Below are 17759 nucleotides of genomic sequence, written 5' to 3'. Positions count from 1 at the left end.
TGCTCCTCCCCCTGATCCTCCCCCTGCGTTTAGCGTCTCCCGGGGCTGGAAGTAATGAATCTTATCACGGTAACGAGGCGTCTTTGTCTGGGTTTGACTTGGTGCAGTGCGATGTGAAGCTGGTCGAAGGTGATCTGACTCGTCATTGTGTAATTGCCACTTTGTTTGAGCGTGTGATTTAAATATGTGCTTAGTTTATTAAATATACTGTGTTTATTTCAGTTTTAAGAAGGAGCATTTGCGTACAGTAACCACCACCTTATTTAATTATTTTTGTTTTTTTAAGTACATTATAATTGTGTTTTTCATGAATGAAAAAAGGAAAATATATATATTAAAAAAATATACAATACCTACAAAAAAGAGAAAAATCATATAACCTAGAATTACTAAATACTCAAAATATTAATAAATGAGGCTTAGACGTTTTTATTAATAAACAAACGCACGTGTGTGTTGTATCAGTCCGCACGGGGGAGTGCGCATGCGCACTTCCACCTGCGTTCTCAAATCGCCGAAAAATCGTCCATACCGCCTTTAAGTCTTAATGATTATATTGTGACCTGAATAATCCTGATGATCAATGAATCCAGTTAAAGAAATACAATATCTCATGTTCACTTTCCAAAAAAGACTGTGAATAAATTACAGTTAAACATAAACCAGGTCAAAACATTTGACATTTTTAAGGCCAAATTTCACATTTCAGATTTTCTTTTTACTGCTTTTCATCTGTAGCTTAAACCACTAGATGTATTTATCCTCCGGCTGTAGATATATATATACTTTGTGGAGCTCTAATCGCCCGCACGCGTCTCGCTTACATATATTTTGTTTGTAAATGTCGTGTAAAGATGGATCTGTCTCTTTACATCCCATCCATATGCAACACAACCGCTCCCGCTGTTACTTATTCAGGACGTATTCTCACAGCCATTTCTCACCCGGCCCCGCACGAGCTCGCTGCACCCTCGCCCCCCCTGCACCCTCGCCCCCCCTGCACCCTCGCCCCCCCTGCACCCTCGCCCCCCCTGCACCCTCGCCCCCCACACCCTGCACCCGCCGGCGCCCGTGACAAATGCCTCGGCCCCTGCGTCCGCCTCAGCCGCAGACGCCGCGGACCCAGGGCGAAGAAAGGAGCGCAAGAACGTGTTGGCGCATTTGAGTGGACAGCAGAGTGATGGAGGGGCGTGGCCACGGGACGGGCGCCGTTTAAAGCTCCGTCTGTTTGTGCCAAAGCGTCTCCTGCAGGTTACGCGCGTTTAAATTCAGCAGAAACACTTTAAGCTCATTCGTTTGTGGTGAAAGTGGTGTTAGTTTGTTGAGGTTGAAGATGTATCATAAATATACATATCTCAAGTCTTAAAACTATTAAAAGTCAAGTTTATTTTTAAAGCGCATTTAAAAACACCACAATGGCCCAAAGTGTTGTGCAAAGGCAAGAAAACATACAAGACATAAACGTAAAAAGAAGATAGAATAACGCAAAAAAAGTGAGTAAAAAGTACGAAAATAAAATATTAAAATATAAAAGTAAAATATTTCTGAGGTAAATATTTTTGAATTTATTTATTTGGCACGTATGAAACGACGTCAACAACTACAAAAAATACAGTAAATAAACAAAGTCGGGGCAGAAAGAGGCAAAAAAAACAAATCAAAATGCTTGTATTAAACCCTCCTACATTTTATGATTTGTTCACATTTTGTGCCGCACTCGAACCTCTTTTGTGTTTTAATCATGTGGTAACGTTTATGTCGTTTCACATGTCGTAATGAAACATGTTTGGGCCGTCGACTCTCCCATTTCCTCATGTATTGAGACCATTTTGCTTTGTCTCTCGGCTCTGAAGCTCCAGTTTACGCCAATATTTAGTTTGTGCTGAAAAATCTGACCCAAGTAAATGCACGGCGCTTTGTCTGAACAGTAAGTGCAGCTTTAACTTCAGCCTGAAAGAAGATGGCGCTGTATAAACTGTGATTACTGCTGCTCTTCTCTCTCTTAATGGTTTAGAAAACATCGCTATTGAAATATATGTCTTCCTTTTTAGACTTTTCTTCTATAGAGCAATACCTTTTAGTAACTGATTTGATAGTTTATACATATATAATTTTGGGGGGAAATCTGCACACGTTATCGACTATCAACTGCTCTACGCTCAAAAACTGCCATGAACAACACTTTATCTGTCAGTTTTTATGTTTCGTAGGAGAAATGTCATTGTTTCCGCTCCTTAAAGGTGCCATAACATGCTTTTTTTCACGTTTCGTAGTCTATCCTAAGTGTATAATTGATAATAATAAGGGTTGTGCAACACCCTTAACATAATAGTTAAGAAATATCACCCAGACCTTGGACCCCCTCACCAACCCGGAAATGCAAACGGCTTGGTTTGATATTCGCCCCCACCCTTGCGAAGAGCGATCTGGCTCCCCCGCCCAACCCGTGACGTAGTCTCAGAGCGCGTGTGTGCCCCGCCCACCCGTGACGTAGTCTCAGAGCTGTCTGCTCCGCGCTGCGCCGCTCCGCGCAAGTGAGTGAGAAAGAGTCTACTTTGAGACTAAATAAATCTGGTGTTAATTGCACCAACCAGGAAATAAGAGCGTGATGGACATAAGACTTTTTTATATATATATATATATATATATATATATATATATGTCTTATGTCCATCACGCTCTTATTTCCTGGTTTTTCGGTATCGGATAGAACTTCTCTCCGTTTATTGTCCCGGTTGCTGCATCAATTGCCTCATAAACCTTCACCATTGTGATAATAGTAAAGAGTGCGATATCATTAATGAAGTTTTGGGCCTCTTTGAGCCGTGTTTCGTCGTAAATCGAAGCAGAAAAACTCCGGGGCTTGTATTGGGAGACACGGGAGCCTGGAGCAGCGCGGAGCCGGGGGAAGGGGGAGGGAGGATGGTGACGCGTGCTTGCCCTTATGACGCGGTCTTGCCCCACCGCCCGTCAGTTTGGAGATTCGCGGAAAGGAGATAGTCTGTAATATAGCTAAACACTGCGGGAATCAATCAAAAAAACACTCTGGGTACAAATATGAAGCACAAATACCAATGTAAGAAGGTTAAAAGCTCTGAAAAGTCGATTTTGCATATTATGGGACCTTTAAAGTTGAAGTTTAGTCGTCATTTGCTCCTGGTTTCCTCTCTTCAGTTCATCTTTTGCTCCTGGTTTCCTCTCTTCAGTTCATCTTTTGCTCCTGGTTTCCTCTCTTCAGTTCATCTTTTGCTCCTGGTTTCCTCTCTTCAGTTCATCTTTTGCTCCTGGTTTCCTCTCTTCAGTTCATCTTTTGCTCCTGGTTTCCTCTCTTCAGTTCATCTTTTGCTCCTGGTTTCCTCTCTTCAGTTCATCTTTTGCTCCTGGTTTCCCGGCAGGACGCAGAGGAGTACGCGGAGCTGCCCGTGCGACACAACGAGGACCAGCTGAACAGCGTGTTGGCTCAGCATCTCCCCCTGCAGGTGAACCCGCACTCGCTCGACAGCGCTCACACCAAAGCGCACCTCCTGCTCCAGGCGCACTTCAGCCGGGCGTCGCTCCCGTGCAGTGACTACGGCACCGACACCAAGACCGTGCTCGACAACGCCATCCGCATCTGCCAGGTGGGTGTGGTCCACGTGCGGGAGGAGTGTCGGCGAGTACCGGCAAAATACGGGGAAACCGGTTTAGAATTCTGTGGTGAAAGTGTTTTGTGTTGTGTCGTTTCATTTGTGTGTGTTCTTCTTGAAATGGTATTTGTTTCACTGATTCTTTTTTTATTTTTAAATTGAAAATTAGATTAAACAATAATTATGAACTGTAACTGAATTCTTATTTCATTTAATTTATTTTTTATTTATTTTTATTTTATTTATATTTTATTTATATTTTATTTATATTTATTTTTTTATTTAAAAATAAATAAATTATCAAAATTAAAACATAAAACAACCAAAAACAAGACATGACCAGAGAGAACAAATTAGATAAGGATTAATAAAATATTATAAAACAATTGGAAAGCGCGGCATCCAAAGAAACAAAAATTAAGGCAAAATAAAAATCCCATTTGGTTCAAAATGGGTCAAGTTTGTCCAAAAGTATCTCTTTATTGTGTCCCTGGCAGGAGTTTTGAGGCCCAAATACATAGTTCTGGAACAGTCCCAGAACACATGACGTTTGGCCTCCTGCAACCACAGTTCACACATTTATCTTTTCCCTGTGAAGAGTGGCACTTTGACAAGTCAATTTAATGTAGATCTAATCAAGATTTAGTCAAATAATTATTTTTACTTTTAGCCAACGTAAATGTCGAGTAAATCCATAACAGTTAAAAAATCAATGATAAATTGCTTCACGGGACATTCTCCGCTCATCCCTTTCAGTTATTTATGTTTAGTTTTTAATATTTGCCAAAACTATCTGTACTTTTAGTCAATGAAAATATCTACGTAATTACGACGAAAAGTATGACAAATATATTCTACAAGATAAAATAAACACTGGACTGTACAGGTCCAACGCTGAGTAATAAAGGACTTTATAATCATCATAAATATATTTAGGCTGCCCCAAATAAATAGCATGTTTGCTGTAACCCGATCCAACATTTTTCAAGTGGGTCGATAGGTAATTTTTTTTATTTTTTTTTACTTTGAAGGCAAAAAAAAAGATCCAAATCGTCACAATTTTTTGATTCTGCCAGTGACATTTCTCAACGGTTTTCGCAACATATTTTTTACCAAGTCGGTCGGGTTACGGCAAACAGCCTAATAAGAGGCTGGTGTAAGGGCCAGTGTGCAAGGGCCCGTGTGCAAGGGCCCATGTGCAATGGTCCATGTGCAAGGGCCCGTGTGGGTAAACGGTAGCAGCCTCAGAAGTGGCCACAGCCTTTTCGACCGTCTCCGCGCTCTGGGGAAAGCGTAAAATCACAAGCACATGTGGGACAATGGTTCACAGACGCCGCTCGCTTCAAACACAAACTAAACAAACTCGCAAACAATTTACCCTGTTCGCACATTAGCGCCCGACGGGGGGGAAAGCGCGCCCGGCGGGGGGAAGTGCGCCCGACGGGGGGAAACATAGACCACGTTCATGAAGCGTAACGTCGTCTCACGTAAAATGGGAAAAAATCGATGGACGAGACAAGTGGTTTTGTCTGACCCTTTAAAAAGACGTGTTATTTATGGGTCGGATCAGCAAGTTAAAGCCACAAATCACAAGCGAGCGTCCCGCCACATTCCTCCCAACGCTGCGCCGCCTCCCAACATGTGTCCCATTTCACGCTCTGCAGGAGGAACAAGCGCCTTATTGAGTCTTGTGGACTGTAAACGGCGTCTTCGGCGGACAAAACGGTCCCCGAACTCCTGCGAATTCACTCTATGATGACAATAAAATGATTTGTCAAATTATGTCGACTTAAACATCGCCGGCGAAATTAATTGGCTGAACCCCTTGTACCCCGAGTCTGACCGTGTCCTGTGCTGACATAAGACGTTCTTGTCAGAATCAGAATGAATGATCAGAATTCACAAACATAGGAACTTGTCCTGGTGATTTGGTGCAACATAAAACAATGAACAATGATAAAACAACCAATATAAAGTCAAAAAGAGAAACTATTTAAATCTACAGAATAAAAAATAACAATAGGTTCACTATGCACACAAAATGTACAGTTTAATTTACATATGTAGTGCAGAATGTGAACAGTGCAGTGATTAAATTATGGTTGAGGGGAGTGGCCTCCTGCCTGAGGGGAGTGGCCTCCTGCCTGAGGGGAGTGGCCTCCTGCCTGAGGGGAGTGGCCTCCTACCTGAGGGGAGTGGCCTCCTACCAGAGGGGAGTGGCTCAAATAGTCCCTGTCCAGGGTGAGAAGGGTCGCCTGTGATCCGTACGTACAGGTCTTGCAGAGATGGAAGTCTGCAGCCGATCACCTTCTCAGCAGAGGGCGCTGTAGTCTCTGTTTGTCTCTGGCTGTGGCTCCAGCGTACCACACGGTGATGGAGGAGGTGATGGAGGAGGTGAGGATGGACTCAATGATGGCCGTGTAGAACTGCACCATCATCTCCTCTGTCAGCTTGGCTTTCCTCAGCTGCTGCAGGAAGTACATCCTCTGCTGGGGCTTCCCGGTGAGGGAGCTGATGGTGGGCCCCCACTTGAGGTCCCGGGTGATGGTGGGCTCCCACTTGAGGTCCTGGGTGATGGTGGGCTCCAACTTGAGGTCCTGGGTGATGGTGGGCTCCAACTTGAGGTCCTGGGTGATGGTGGTGCAGAGGAAGTGGAGGGAGTCCACAGTGGAGATGGTGAGGGGGGGGCTTGGGCTGGGGGGCTGTGACATTCCTGAAGTCCACGATCATCTCCTCTGTCTTCTGGGCGTTGAACTCCAGGTTGTTACCGCTGCACCAGGACACCAGCTGCTCCACCTCCTCCTGTAGACGGACTCATCCCCGTCCCAGATGAGCCCGATGAGGGCTTGATTAGTTTTACGGAGTCGTGGCTGGAGGTGCAGCAGTTTGTGAACAAGGAGAAGAGCAGGAGAGAAAGTACACAGCCCTGTGGAGCTCCTGTGCTGAGAGTCCGCGTGACCTTGTACCTTTGTGTCTGACCTTGTCCTCCCTCTGTCTGACCTTGTCCTCCTTGTGTCTGACCTTGTCCCTTTGAGTCTGACCTTGTCCCCTTGTGTCTGGCCTTGTCCCCTTGAGCCTGCCCTTGTCCTCCTTCTGTCTGACCTTGTCCTCCTTGTGTCTGACCTTGTCCCCTTGACTCTGACCTTGTCCCCTTGAGCCTGACCTTGTCCCCTTGTGTCTGACCTTGTCCCCTTGACTCTGACCTTGTCCCCTTGAGCCTGACCTTGTCCCCTTGTGTCTGACCTTGTCCCCTTGACTCTGACCTTGTCCCCTTGAGCCTGACCTTGTCCCCTTGTGTCTGACCTTGTCCCCCTGACTCTGACCTTGTCCCCGTGTCCACAGGCCATGCTGGACGTGTGTGCCAACGAGGGCTGGCTGGTGGCGTCTCTGAGCGTGTGCCAGCTCGTGCAGATGCTGGTCCAGGGAAGATGGCTCCACGACTCGTCTCTGCTCACGCTGCCCCATGTGGAGAAGCAGCACCTCTACACCTTCAGGTGACGGCCCGTGTAGCGTGTCATGACCTTTAACATGTTTGTATTCAGCTGTACTTCAATGTTCCAAAAGGTCATTGAAGTTTATGATCATTTATTGAACACAGATAATAAGTGCATATGACTTTATTTGGTGTGTTTATACCTATTGTACATATTTATTATAGTTTTACACTCATCAAGCAGGTATTTGTGGAAAAAACTTTGAAAAATTTGTAGAAAAATCACAGGAAGTGACATCACACCAGGGACAAGTTTATGCAGAAGTTACACAAAAGAAACAACTTTTTTGACTCTAAACATGAATTCAACAAAATAAAGTCGCTCTTATATATTTGTACTTGTCGTATATAATAAATTGTGACATTAGATGAGTTTTTGCCCAGCGTTAATGTGTAATTTCCTAGTGTGATGTCATCAATCACAACCAGGAAGTGACATTATAAACCTAAATAATGTGATTTTCTGTGATATTTTTATAATTTTTTTGCAAAATTCAAAATATATTTATCTTAACTGCGTTTTAGTTCAATGAGTCGTCCGACCTGTAGGAGGCGCTTTAAAGCTGACGAGTTTCTGCCAAAAGAACGTTCGAAAATCACTGCTTTAGACCAGCTTTTTTGTGTAAACTGTGTGGACTGAATGTCCTGGACCAGAGCTGCTCTCGGGCAAAAGTACATTTTATTTACAGGAACAAAGTTGGTTAAATAACTGAATAAAACCTACATAAATTGAACTGCTGCGTGTGTGTGTGACGGTCGATAGGAAGCTGTCCAATAAGACTGGCCCGTCGGACAAAGGAGGCCACACGGGGCCAGTGGAGGGCCTCCCGGAGCTGATGGCCGTCTGCAGAGGAAGAGAAAGTGTGTTTGCATCCATCCTCCAGCAAGAGCTTCAACACAGTCAGATCAGCCAGGTGAGTGACAGGGAACATGTCTCACCTTTAGATCATCTGTTTTTAGCTCTCTCCACTTTTGAAATATTTATAGTATGAATTTAAAAAAATACACAGAAAAACACATTTCCCAGATGTGTGACGTCTCCTCCCTCACCTCCTCACACGCTGCTCGGAGCCTCCTCACCTCCTCACACGCTGCTCGGAGCCTCCCCACCTCCTCACACGCTGCTCGGAGCCTCCCCACCTCCTCACACGCTGCTCGGAGCCTCCCCACCTCCTCACACGCTGCTCGGAGCCTCCTCACCTCCTCACAAGCTGCTCGGAGCCCCCTTCACCTCCTCACACGCTGCTCGGAGCCTCCCCACCTCCTCACACGCTGCTCGGAGCCTCCTCACCCTCTCACACGCTGCTCGGAGCCCCCTTCACCTCCTCACACGCTGCTCGGAGCCTCCCCACCTCCTCACACGCTGCTCGGAGCCTCCTCACCTCCTCACACGCTGCTCGGAGCCTCCTCACCTCCTCACACGCTGCTCGGAGCCCCCTTCACCTCCTCACACGCTGCTCTGAGCCTCCTCACCTCCTCACACGCTGCTCGGAGCCCCCCTCACCTCCTCACACGCTGCTCGGAGCCCCCCTCACCCCCTCATACGCTGCTCGGAGCCCCCTTCACCCCCTCACACGCCGCTCGGAGCCTCCTCACCCCCTCACACGCCGCTCGGAGCCTCCTCACCCCCTCACACGCCGCTCGGAGCCCCCCTCATCTCCTCACACGCTGCTCGGAGCCTCCTCACCCCCTCACACGCTGCTCGGAGCCCCCCTCACCTCCTCACACGCTGCTCGGAGCCCCCCTCACCTCCTCACACGCTGCTCGGAGCCCCTTTCACCTCCTCACACGCTGCTCGGAGCCTCCTCACCCCCTCACACGCTGCTCTGAGCCTCCTCACCCCCTCACACGCTGCTCGGAGCCCCCCTCACCTCCTCACACGCTGCTCGGAGCCCCTTTCACCTCCTCACACGCTGCTTGGAGCCTCCTCACCCCCTCACACGCCGCTCGGAGCCTCCTCACCCCCTCACACGCCGCTCGGAGCCCCCCTCATCTCCTCACACGCTGCTCGGAGCCTCCTCACCCCCTCACACGCTGCTCGGAGCCCCCCTCACCTCCTCACACGCTGCTCGGAGCCCCTTTCACCTCCTCACACGCTGCTCGGAGCCTCCTCACCCCCTCACACGCCGCTCGGAGCCTCCTCACCCCCTCACACGCCGCTCGGAGCCCCCCTCATCTCCTCACACGCTGCTCGGAGCCTCCTCACCCCCTCACACGCTGCTCGGAGCCCCCCTCACCTCCTCACACGCTGCTCGGAGCCCCTTTCACCTCCTCACACGCTGCTCGGAGCCTCCTCACCCCCTCACACGCTGCTCTGAGCCTCCTCACCCCCTCACACGCTGCTCGGAGCCCGTCCCTCTGTCCCTCTGGTCTTCTATTACGCTTCCGCTGATGGGTTTTTCGGCGCCGTTGGAAGTGCTAATTGCCGCAGTAATGAGAGTATCCGGGGCCTCGTGTGTTCGCCCAATCACGACCCCCCTCTCCCCCCGTTTTAACACCCCCCGACCCCCCAGTCCCTCCCCCCCGGCGTGTGCTGCCCGCTCTAATTGAATGATTAGATGCTCGGCGGCGTCCCTGTCTGCCCGCGCGCACCCCAGTAATCTGCTCATAAATAGCTTTTCCCGGTGATTCAGCCCAAGCGCTCGGCCTCCGCACACGGCTCCGCTAATGGTCCACCTGTGTTTTTAGTCCTCGGCCTGAAGTCGGGGGCCGGTCCTTTTCCCGGTAAAGCCGGTTCCGGCCGCCTCAGAAGTGCAGATCTTTGCCTTGCCTCTCTATGAGGAATTAGCATAGAGAAAAAAAACGATACTTAAAGGTTTTCTAAAGGCAGGAAACACTACCTTTTTCTCACTTTTACAGTATTTAAACAACGCTTCAAACTGGATTAATAGTGTTGAAGCAAACACAGGTCTAAATCATTAAATTAAGCAAATTATCTTGTCGAGTGATCAAGACTTAAAGGGGATATATGACAGGTTTTTACAATTCTCTAATATTGACTTTATTTTGTGTATTTTTTTACGTGTTGTACATTATAGTTTTACACCAGTCGAGCAGGTATTTGTGGAGACAACTTTGCAAAATCTGTAGAAAATGACAGGAAGTGACATCACATTCCAGTCAAAGTTTATGCAGAATTTACACAAAAAGAAACAACTTTTTTGACTCTTTAAACATTAATTCAACAAAATAAAGTCGCTCTCATTTATTTTTATTTGTCAAATAAATTAAATTATAAGACATTGAGATGAGTTTTGGCCCAGTGTTTGCTGGGTAATTTCCTTTTGTGATGTCATCGATTACAAACAGGAAGTGAAATTATAAACCTAAAAATTGTGCTATTATCAAATTTCAAAATATATTTATCTTAACTGCATTTTAGTTCAGTGAGAGGTCCGGCCTGTAGGGGGCGCGTTAAGTAATGCCTGGAATGCTGTTACTTTGAAACACTTATAAACGTATGAGTTGTGTTTATCATTATACGTAAAGTCAGCCGCTGCGTCTTCCTTAAATACTGCAAAACTAAACTAATTTCTGGATTATTCTGTAGGAAATATTGATTTATTTTAGCGAGGCTTTTGAGGAAACCGGAACCAGCCTTTATTTTCACTTAATAAATACAGAAGTTCACACCAAATAAAATGTCATAAAATAAAAGTCCGATTGAGTTTGTCAGATCCTTAAGGCCACACCCACAATTCATTATTTAGCGAGCTCAAATTGACAGTAAAATGTGTGTACTGTACGCATTAGTGTTCTGTGTGCAGTTTGCATGTTCTCCCCGCGTCTGCGTTAGCGCTGGGTGATATTGACTTAAATGAATATCTCCAGCTCGTCCCGATGCCGATATTCAGACGATATTATCAAATTATTAAAATGTTACTAAATGTTCTTGTAAATATCTCGGTCGAGGTTCAGAATGGACTGTATTCTTTGCTTGTTTAAAGGATTGCAGTCACACTTTCATTTATTTTTATTGACAATCATCTTTTTTTTTTGCAGCTTTTCTCAATACTTTTCATTATAAACGCTTTACCTGATGTTCTACTTTGACTTTATCTCCAGAACGATATGATCTTCTTTTCGATATCGCCGGGTTCCTCTGACACTCTCTCTGCCCTGGTGTGTAGGCGTGGTCGTTCCTGAGTCACCTGCCGGTGCTGGACGTGCACATGAGTCTGAAGGGCTGGTGGGAGGGCGACCGGAAGCAGACGGAGCGCCCCCTGCCTGCGGCAGGGGTGAACCTGCGCGAGGACAGGAGCTGGTGCGAGGTCCACGCCGATCAGGAGTACGTTCTGCAAGTGTCTCTGAGGAGGATCAACGCCGGGACGCAGAGGGTCAGTGCACACGCTTTCTCCAGCAGGAGGCGCTTTTCAGGGGGTTCCACCATGTCTCCAGCAGGAGGCGCTTTTCAGGGGGTTCCACCATGTCTCCAGCAGGGGGCGCTTTCAAGGGGGTTCCACCATGTCTCCAGCACGGGGCGCTTTTCAGGGGGTTCCACCATGTCTCCAGCAGGGGGCACTTTCAGGGGGTTCCACCATGTCTCCAGCAGGAGGCGCTTTTCAGGGGGTTCCACCATGTTTACAGCACGGGGCGCTTTCAAGGGGGTTCCACCATGTCTCCAGCAGGGGGCACTTTTCAGGGGGTTCCACCATGTCTCCAGCAGGGGGCGCTTTTCAGGGGGTTCCACCATGTCTCCATTAGGGGGCACTTTTCAGGGGGGTTCCACCATGTCAGACCCGCACACAATGTCTCCCTGCGCTTCAAGCAGTCATAAATAATAAAGTGTGTTCTGAGATGAAGCTGTGGCGGAGCTTTGAGTAGAGCCATGACTCGGTGCCATGTCTCCTCAGAGGAAGCAGGACAGCAAGGCCCAGGCGCCGCGCTTCCCCAAGGCCAAGGACGAGGGCTGGTTCCTGGTTCTGGGCGAGGTGGACCGACGGGAACTACTGGCGGTGAAGAGGGTGGGATACGTGAAGAACCAAACGGTCGCCTCCGTGGCCTTTTACACGCCAGAGACCACGGGCAAGTAAGTGACCACGGGCAAGTAAGTGACCACCTGCAAGTAAGTGACCACGGGCAAGTAAGTGACCACGGGCAAGTAAGTGACCACGGGCAAGTAAGTGACCACGGGCAAGTAAGTGACCACCTGCAAGTAAGTGACCACGGGCAAGTAAGTGACCACGGGCAAGTAAGTGACCACCCGCAAGTAAGTGACCCCCCGCAAGTAAGTGACCACGGGCAAGTAAGTGACCACGGGCAAGTAAGTGACCACCTGCAAGTAAGTGACCACGGGCAAGTAAGTGACCGCGGGCAAGTAAGTGACCACCTGCAAGTAAGTGACCACGGGCAAGTAAGTGACCACCTGCAAGTAAGTGACCACGGGCAAGTAAGTGACCACCTGCAAGTAAGTGACCACGGGCAAGTAAGTGACCACCCGCAAGTAAGTGACCACGGGCAAGTAAGTGACCGCCCGCAAGTAAGTGGCCGCCCGCAAGTAAGTGACCCCCCGCAAGTAAGTGACCACCCGCAAGTAAGTGACTACGGACAAGTAAGTGACCACGGGCATGTAAGAGACCACGGGCAAGTAAGAGACCACGGGCAAGTAAGTGACCACGGGCAAGTAAGTGACAACGGACAAGTGACAACGGACAAGTGAGTGACCACGGGCAAGTAAGTGACCACGGGCTAGTTAGTGACCACGGGCAAGTTAGTGACCACGGACAAGTAAGTGACCACAGGCAAGTAAGTGACCACGGACAAGTTAGTGACCACCGGCAAGTAAGTGACCACGGGCATGTAAGAGACCACTGGCATGTAAGTGACCACAGACAAGTAAGTGACCACGGGCAAGTAAGAGACCACAGACAAGTAAGTGACCACGGGCAAGTAAGTGACCACGGGCAAGTAAGTGACCACGGGCAAGTAAGTGACCACGGACAAGTAAGTGACTATGGACAAGTGACTGACCACGGGCAAGTGAGTGACCACGGGCAAGTAAGTGACCACGGGCAAGTTAGTGACCACGGGCAAGTAAGTGACCACGGACAAGTAAGTGACCACGGGCAAGTAAGTGACCACGGACAAGTAAGTGACCACGGGCAAGTAAGTGACTATGGACAAGTGACAACGGACAAGTGAGTGACCACGGGCAAGTAAGTGACCACGGGCAAGTTAGTGACCACGGGCAAGTAAGTGACCACGGACAAGTAAGTGACCACGGGCAAGTAAGTGACCACGGACAAGTTAGTGACCACCGGCAAGTAAGTGACCACCGGCAAGTAAGTGTCCACGGGCAAATAAGAGACCGCTCTGCCGCCGCATCCAGACTGGAGAGACCGGGATGAACATAGACTTACTCACCAACATTTTTGATCAAGAGTACTTTTACACCGACTGAAGTAGGAGTAAAAGTGAAACTACTCTGAGAAGTATGAATGTATGAAATAATGAGTACTTCCCACCTCTGTTGCAAGTAGGGATGGCAGGATTATAGGGTTAGTCGATAGTGATTATTCAGGTCACAATAGGCCCAAAAAATAATAATCGTGACAGTTTTAGAAGATGTCAAATTTTGTCAAATTTCGTAACATTTTGTAAAAATTTCATTAAATTTTGTAAAAATTTCCTAAAATTTTGTAAAAAAAATCATAAAATTTTGTAAAAAAATCATAAAATTTTGTCAAATTTTCCTAAAAATTTCATAAAATTTTCCTGAAATTTTAGGAAAAATTTTGTGAAATTTTAGGAAAATTTTGTAAAATTTCGTAAATCCGAACAGCGACGTGTTAGACAACGAGAATGAAAGAAAATTAAAGATTTCAGTATGAATGATGGTGATTAATGGTTAAATCGTGAAGTTTTTCCTCACATTACTCATAACACGTGACATCGTTGCGAGTCACAGTTCGTCGAGAATGTTTCTGTTGTCGCTTTTTAACGTGTTGTTGTCATGGAGACGTTCTCACCCCTTTTCCTTCGCAGATACATCTACACTCTGTACGTGATGAGTGACAGTTACCTGGGTCTGGACCAACAGTACGACGTCCGACTGACCGTCATCCCCGCCAGCATCTCTGCACAGGTCAACAGCGAGGTGTCCGACGCCGCCAGCGACCTCTCCGTGAGCTGACCTCTCCGTGAGCTGACCTCTCAGAGCTGACCTCTCCGTGAGCTGACCTCTCAGAGCTGACCTCTCTGAGCTGACCTCTCCGTGAGCTGACCTCTCCGTGAGCTGACCTCTCCGTGAGCTGACCTCTCTGAGCTGACCTCTCCGTGAGCTGACCACACGACAAGCAAACCCAGAAAAAACCCGCTGACCGACCGCCTTTCTCTGACCGCTCTGACCTTTGCCCCGCTCTGACCTTTGCCCCGTGTCGGGACACGTGCAGAGTTGGAACTTTGTCTTTTTGCGGTCGGCCAATCGTCATTCCCGAGTTTACGAAGCGTCGAGATTTTGTTATTTCCGTTTTTTCGTCGGTTTTCAGGCGATTTCTGTTGGATTTTTTTAAGATTTCTGTTTTGCCAAAACGATTGCAGCGTCAGAGAAAACACGGCACGAATGAAGCATGACACAAATCCAGGTACGTTTTAGGTATCGCCCTCCAAGCTCAACGCAATATCTGGAGCAACCCGGACTAAACCCGGACTAAACACGGACTAAACCCGGATTATACCTGGACTAAACCCGGACTAAACACGGACTAAACCCGGATTATACCTGGACTAAACCCAGACTAAACACAGACTGAACCCAGACTAAACCCAGGCTAAACCCGGACTAAACCCGGATTATACCCGGACTAAACCCGGATTATACCCAGGCTAAACCCGGACTAAACCCGGACTAAACCCGGATTATACCCAGGCTAAACCCAGATTATACCCGGACTAAACCCGGATTAAACCCGGACTAAACTCAGACTAACCCCGTACTAAACCCAGACTAAACACAAACTGAACCCAGACTAAATTCAGATTAAATCCAGATTAAACCCAGACTAAACCCAGACTAAACCCAGATTAAACCCAGACTAAACCCAGTTTGGCCCGCGTGTGCCAGCCTCTGACCCGCGTTTGACCCGCGTGTGCCAGCCTCTGTCTGTGCCAACGTCGCTATCTACAGGAGAGAAAAAGGTGAATGAATTTAGCCACATTTTCTCTCCCGTCGTCGAGTCTCTTTTGCTTGACGCGACGGGAACGATCAAAGACATAATTATTACAGTCAAATAAAGGTGTGAAGTCTTTATTCCGTCTGTGTGATATGAAAGGACAGTTAAAGCTGCACTCTGTAACTTTTGGAGCGTCTGGCCTGACATTTTCTCCAGTTTGACATCAAAGTTCAACAATAACAGGCGTTTTCAACATTCAACACTGTCACTTCAGAGCAGTTCTTTAGAAATCCAGAGGAGCGACATGTTTACAGATCTGACACGAGCCTTTACTCTGCTCTCCACAGCGCCCCCTACAGTTAAGATACATATAGTTAAAATTTACCTGAAAATGATGAAAATCTAATAATAATATTTTTTAGGTTTTTAATTTCACTTCCTGTTTGTAATTGATGACATCACACTAGGAAATTACCCAGAAAACACTGGGACAAAACTCTTCTAATGTCTATTTTTTTTTATTTGACAAATAAAAATATTAGAGCGACTTTATTTTGTTTAAATAATGTTTAGAGTCATAAAAGTTGTTTCTTTTGTGTAAATTCTGCATTAACTTTGACTTGAATGAGTGTTCCTGCTGTGATGTCACTTCCTGTCATTTTTCACAGATTTGTCATCATTTTCTCCACAAATACCTGCTCGATCGGTGTAAAACTGTCACTTATATGTACGACAGGTACAAATACACCTAATAAAGTCCAAATAAGAACAAAATCCAAAGCCTCCGTCATCGATGTGATTAAACTTTGACATAAATTCCGATGAGTTTTAAAACTCTAATATGGACGGCGATCGCACCTTTAAAGTCGCTTTTGGCTGATATCACAAAATGACATCATACATTTATTTAAAGTATATTTCCTGACGTTTGATCTTAAACATGAAGGTGCATTTGTGTCATACTTCATACATACGAGGCGTGGCTCTGGCGTGACCTTTGACACGTGTGAGCGAAGACGTGAAATATGAAATATGAAATATGAGCTGAAGAGTGAGTTTAGAAGAGACTTTGAGATCTTTTAGTTTGAGAAAAGTCATGTTTACAACTTTGAAACGCCTTTGTGGATTTGACAGAATGTTCCAAGTTTAAATAAATACATTATTTCACCAAAATTGTGTCGTTTGTTTGTTTCTTTTGTTTTCTGAGTCGAATCAGCTCAGGTTTAGTTCACTGACTAAACCAGGACCAGATAAAGCCCCGCCCCATTGTTTTATAGATTATAACTGTAAAACAGACAAAAGCCTCATGTGTCTTCTTTAAAGTTCACGTTTCAGAGCCGGCTCTTTATAAAACTCTGATTCTAAAAATCTAAAAGTTCTGTTAAACAGAGACTCATTTAAAGGTGGAATGGACCATTTGAGAACTCAAGCGAAAGTGTGCGCGCTCCCCCCGTGCACGCGCGCTCCCCCCGTGCACGCGCGCTCCCCCCGTGCACGCGCGCTCCCCCCGTGCACGCGCGCTCCCCCCGTGCGCAGGCAGAGGAAAACCTCGCGGCTACACGTGCGTTTGTTTATTAGCGCGACGGATCACATCAACTGTCTTTCTCGTCTTCATTTTGTCCCGTACACTGAGGGAACTATATTATGATAGATCAATGCGCTTAGACACGCAGCACTGTGGGGACGAGCCGCACGCGGCTGCAGGTGAGCGACAGGTGTGTTTTATGATTGACACGTGGCAGTAATGCTCAGTCCAGGCCACGAGGAAATAAGACTCAGCTTTGGGCCAAAAAATCTTCCATTCAACCTTTAAGATAAAAACCCTCTCGAAGTTCAATCCTGAAGTCTTTTTACAGATCACAAACTTAACGTGGCAAGTCACATTTTTGTCCATCTTTTGCAGAAGTTCCAAAGGTTCCAAAGGTTCCAAAGGTTCCAAAGGTTCCAAAGGTTCCAGGACTTAACACTGTGTTTGTACTTTTACTCGTTCACCTCATCAGGCTCTTCTCAACGAGTTTTTAAAATCCCAACAGCCTCCACCTCCTGCGTCTCCTCCTGCGTCTCCTCCTGCGTCTCCACCTGCGTCTCCTCCTGCGTCTCCACCTGCGTCTCCTCCTGCGTCTCCTCCGTCTCCACCTGCGTCTCCTCCTGCGTCTCCACCTGCGTCTCCTCCTGCGTCTCCTCCTCCGTCTCCTCCTGCGTCTCCTGCGTCTCCTCCTGCGTCTCCACCCGCGTCTCCTCCTGCGTCTCCACCTGCGTCTCCTCCTGCGTCTCCTCCTGCGTCTCCACCTGCGTCTCCACCTGCGTCTCCACCTGCGTCTCCTCCTGCGTCTCCTCCTGCGTCTCCACCTGCGTCTCCTCCTGCGTCTCCTCCTGCGTCTCCACCTGCGTCTCCTCCTGCGTCTCCACCTGCGTCTCCTCCTGCGTCTCCACCCGCGTCTCCTCCTGCGTCTGCTCCAGCGTCTCCTCCTGTGTCTCCACCCGCGTCTCCACCCGCGTCTCCTCCTGCGTCTCCTCCTGCGTCTCCTG

The 17759-nt window shown here is 47.5% G+C and overlaps 1 protein-coding gene across 1 annotated transcript in view; it reads left to right on the top strand.

Annotated features, from left to right (window-relative positions):
- ascc3 (activating signal cointegrator 1 complex subunit 3) overlaps positions 1-16310 on the top strand; it is a 227263-nt gene extending 210953 nt beyond the window's left edge. The window contains exons 36-41 of the mRNA XM_072461519.1: positions 3396-3620; positions 6969-7120; positions 7883-8033; positions 11250-11456; positions 11973-12148; positions 14104-16310. Coding sequence (XP_072317620.1) covers positions 3396-3620; positions 6969-7120; positions 7883-8033; positions 11250-11456; positions 11973-12148; positions 14104-14251 — 1059 coding nt within the window. The 3' untranslated portion in view covers positions 14252-16310. The remainder of the gene's footprint in view (positions 1-3395; positions 3621-6968; positions 7121-7882; positions 8034-11249; positions 11457-11972; positions 12149-14103) is intronic.
- Positions 16311-17759: the final 1449 nt, after the last annotated feature.

Source organism: Eucyclogobius newberryi, unplaced genomic scaffold, assembly GCF_026437365.1.
Source record: "Eucyclogobius newberryi isolate DKJ021-1_F unplaced genomic scaffold, fEucNew1.0.hap1 SCAF_3, whole genome shotgun sequence".
Classification (NCBI taxonomy): Eukaryota; Metazoa; Chordata; class Actinopteri; order Gobiiformes; family Gobiidae; genus Eucyclogobius; species Eucyclogobius newberryi.
This window is presented reverse-complemented; position numbering and strand designations above follow the sequence as displayed.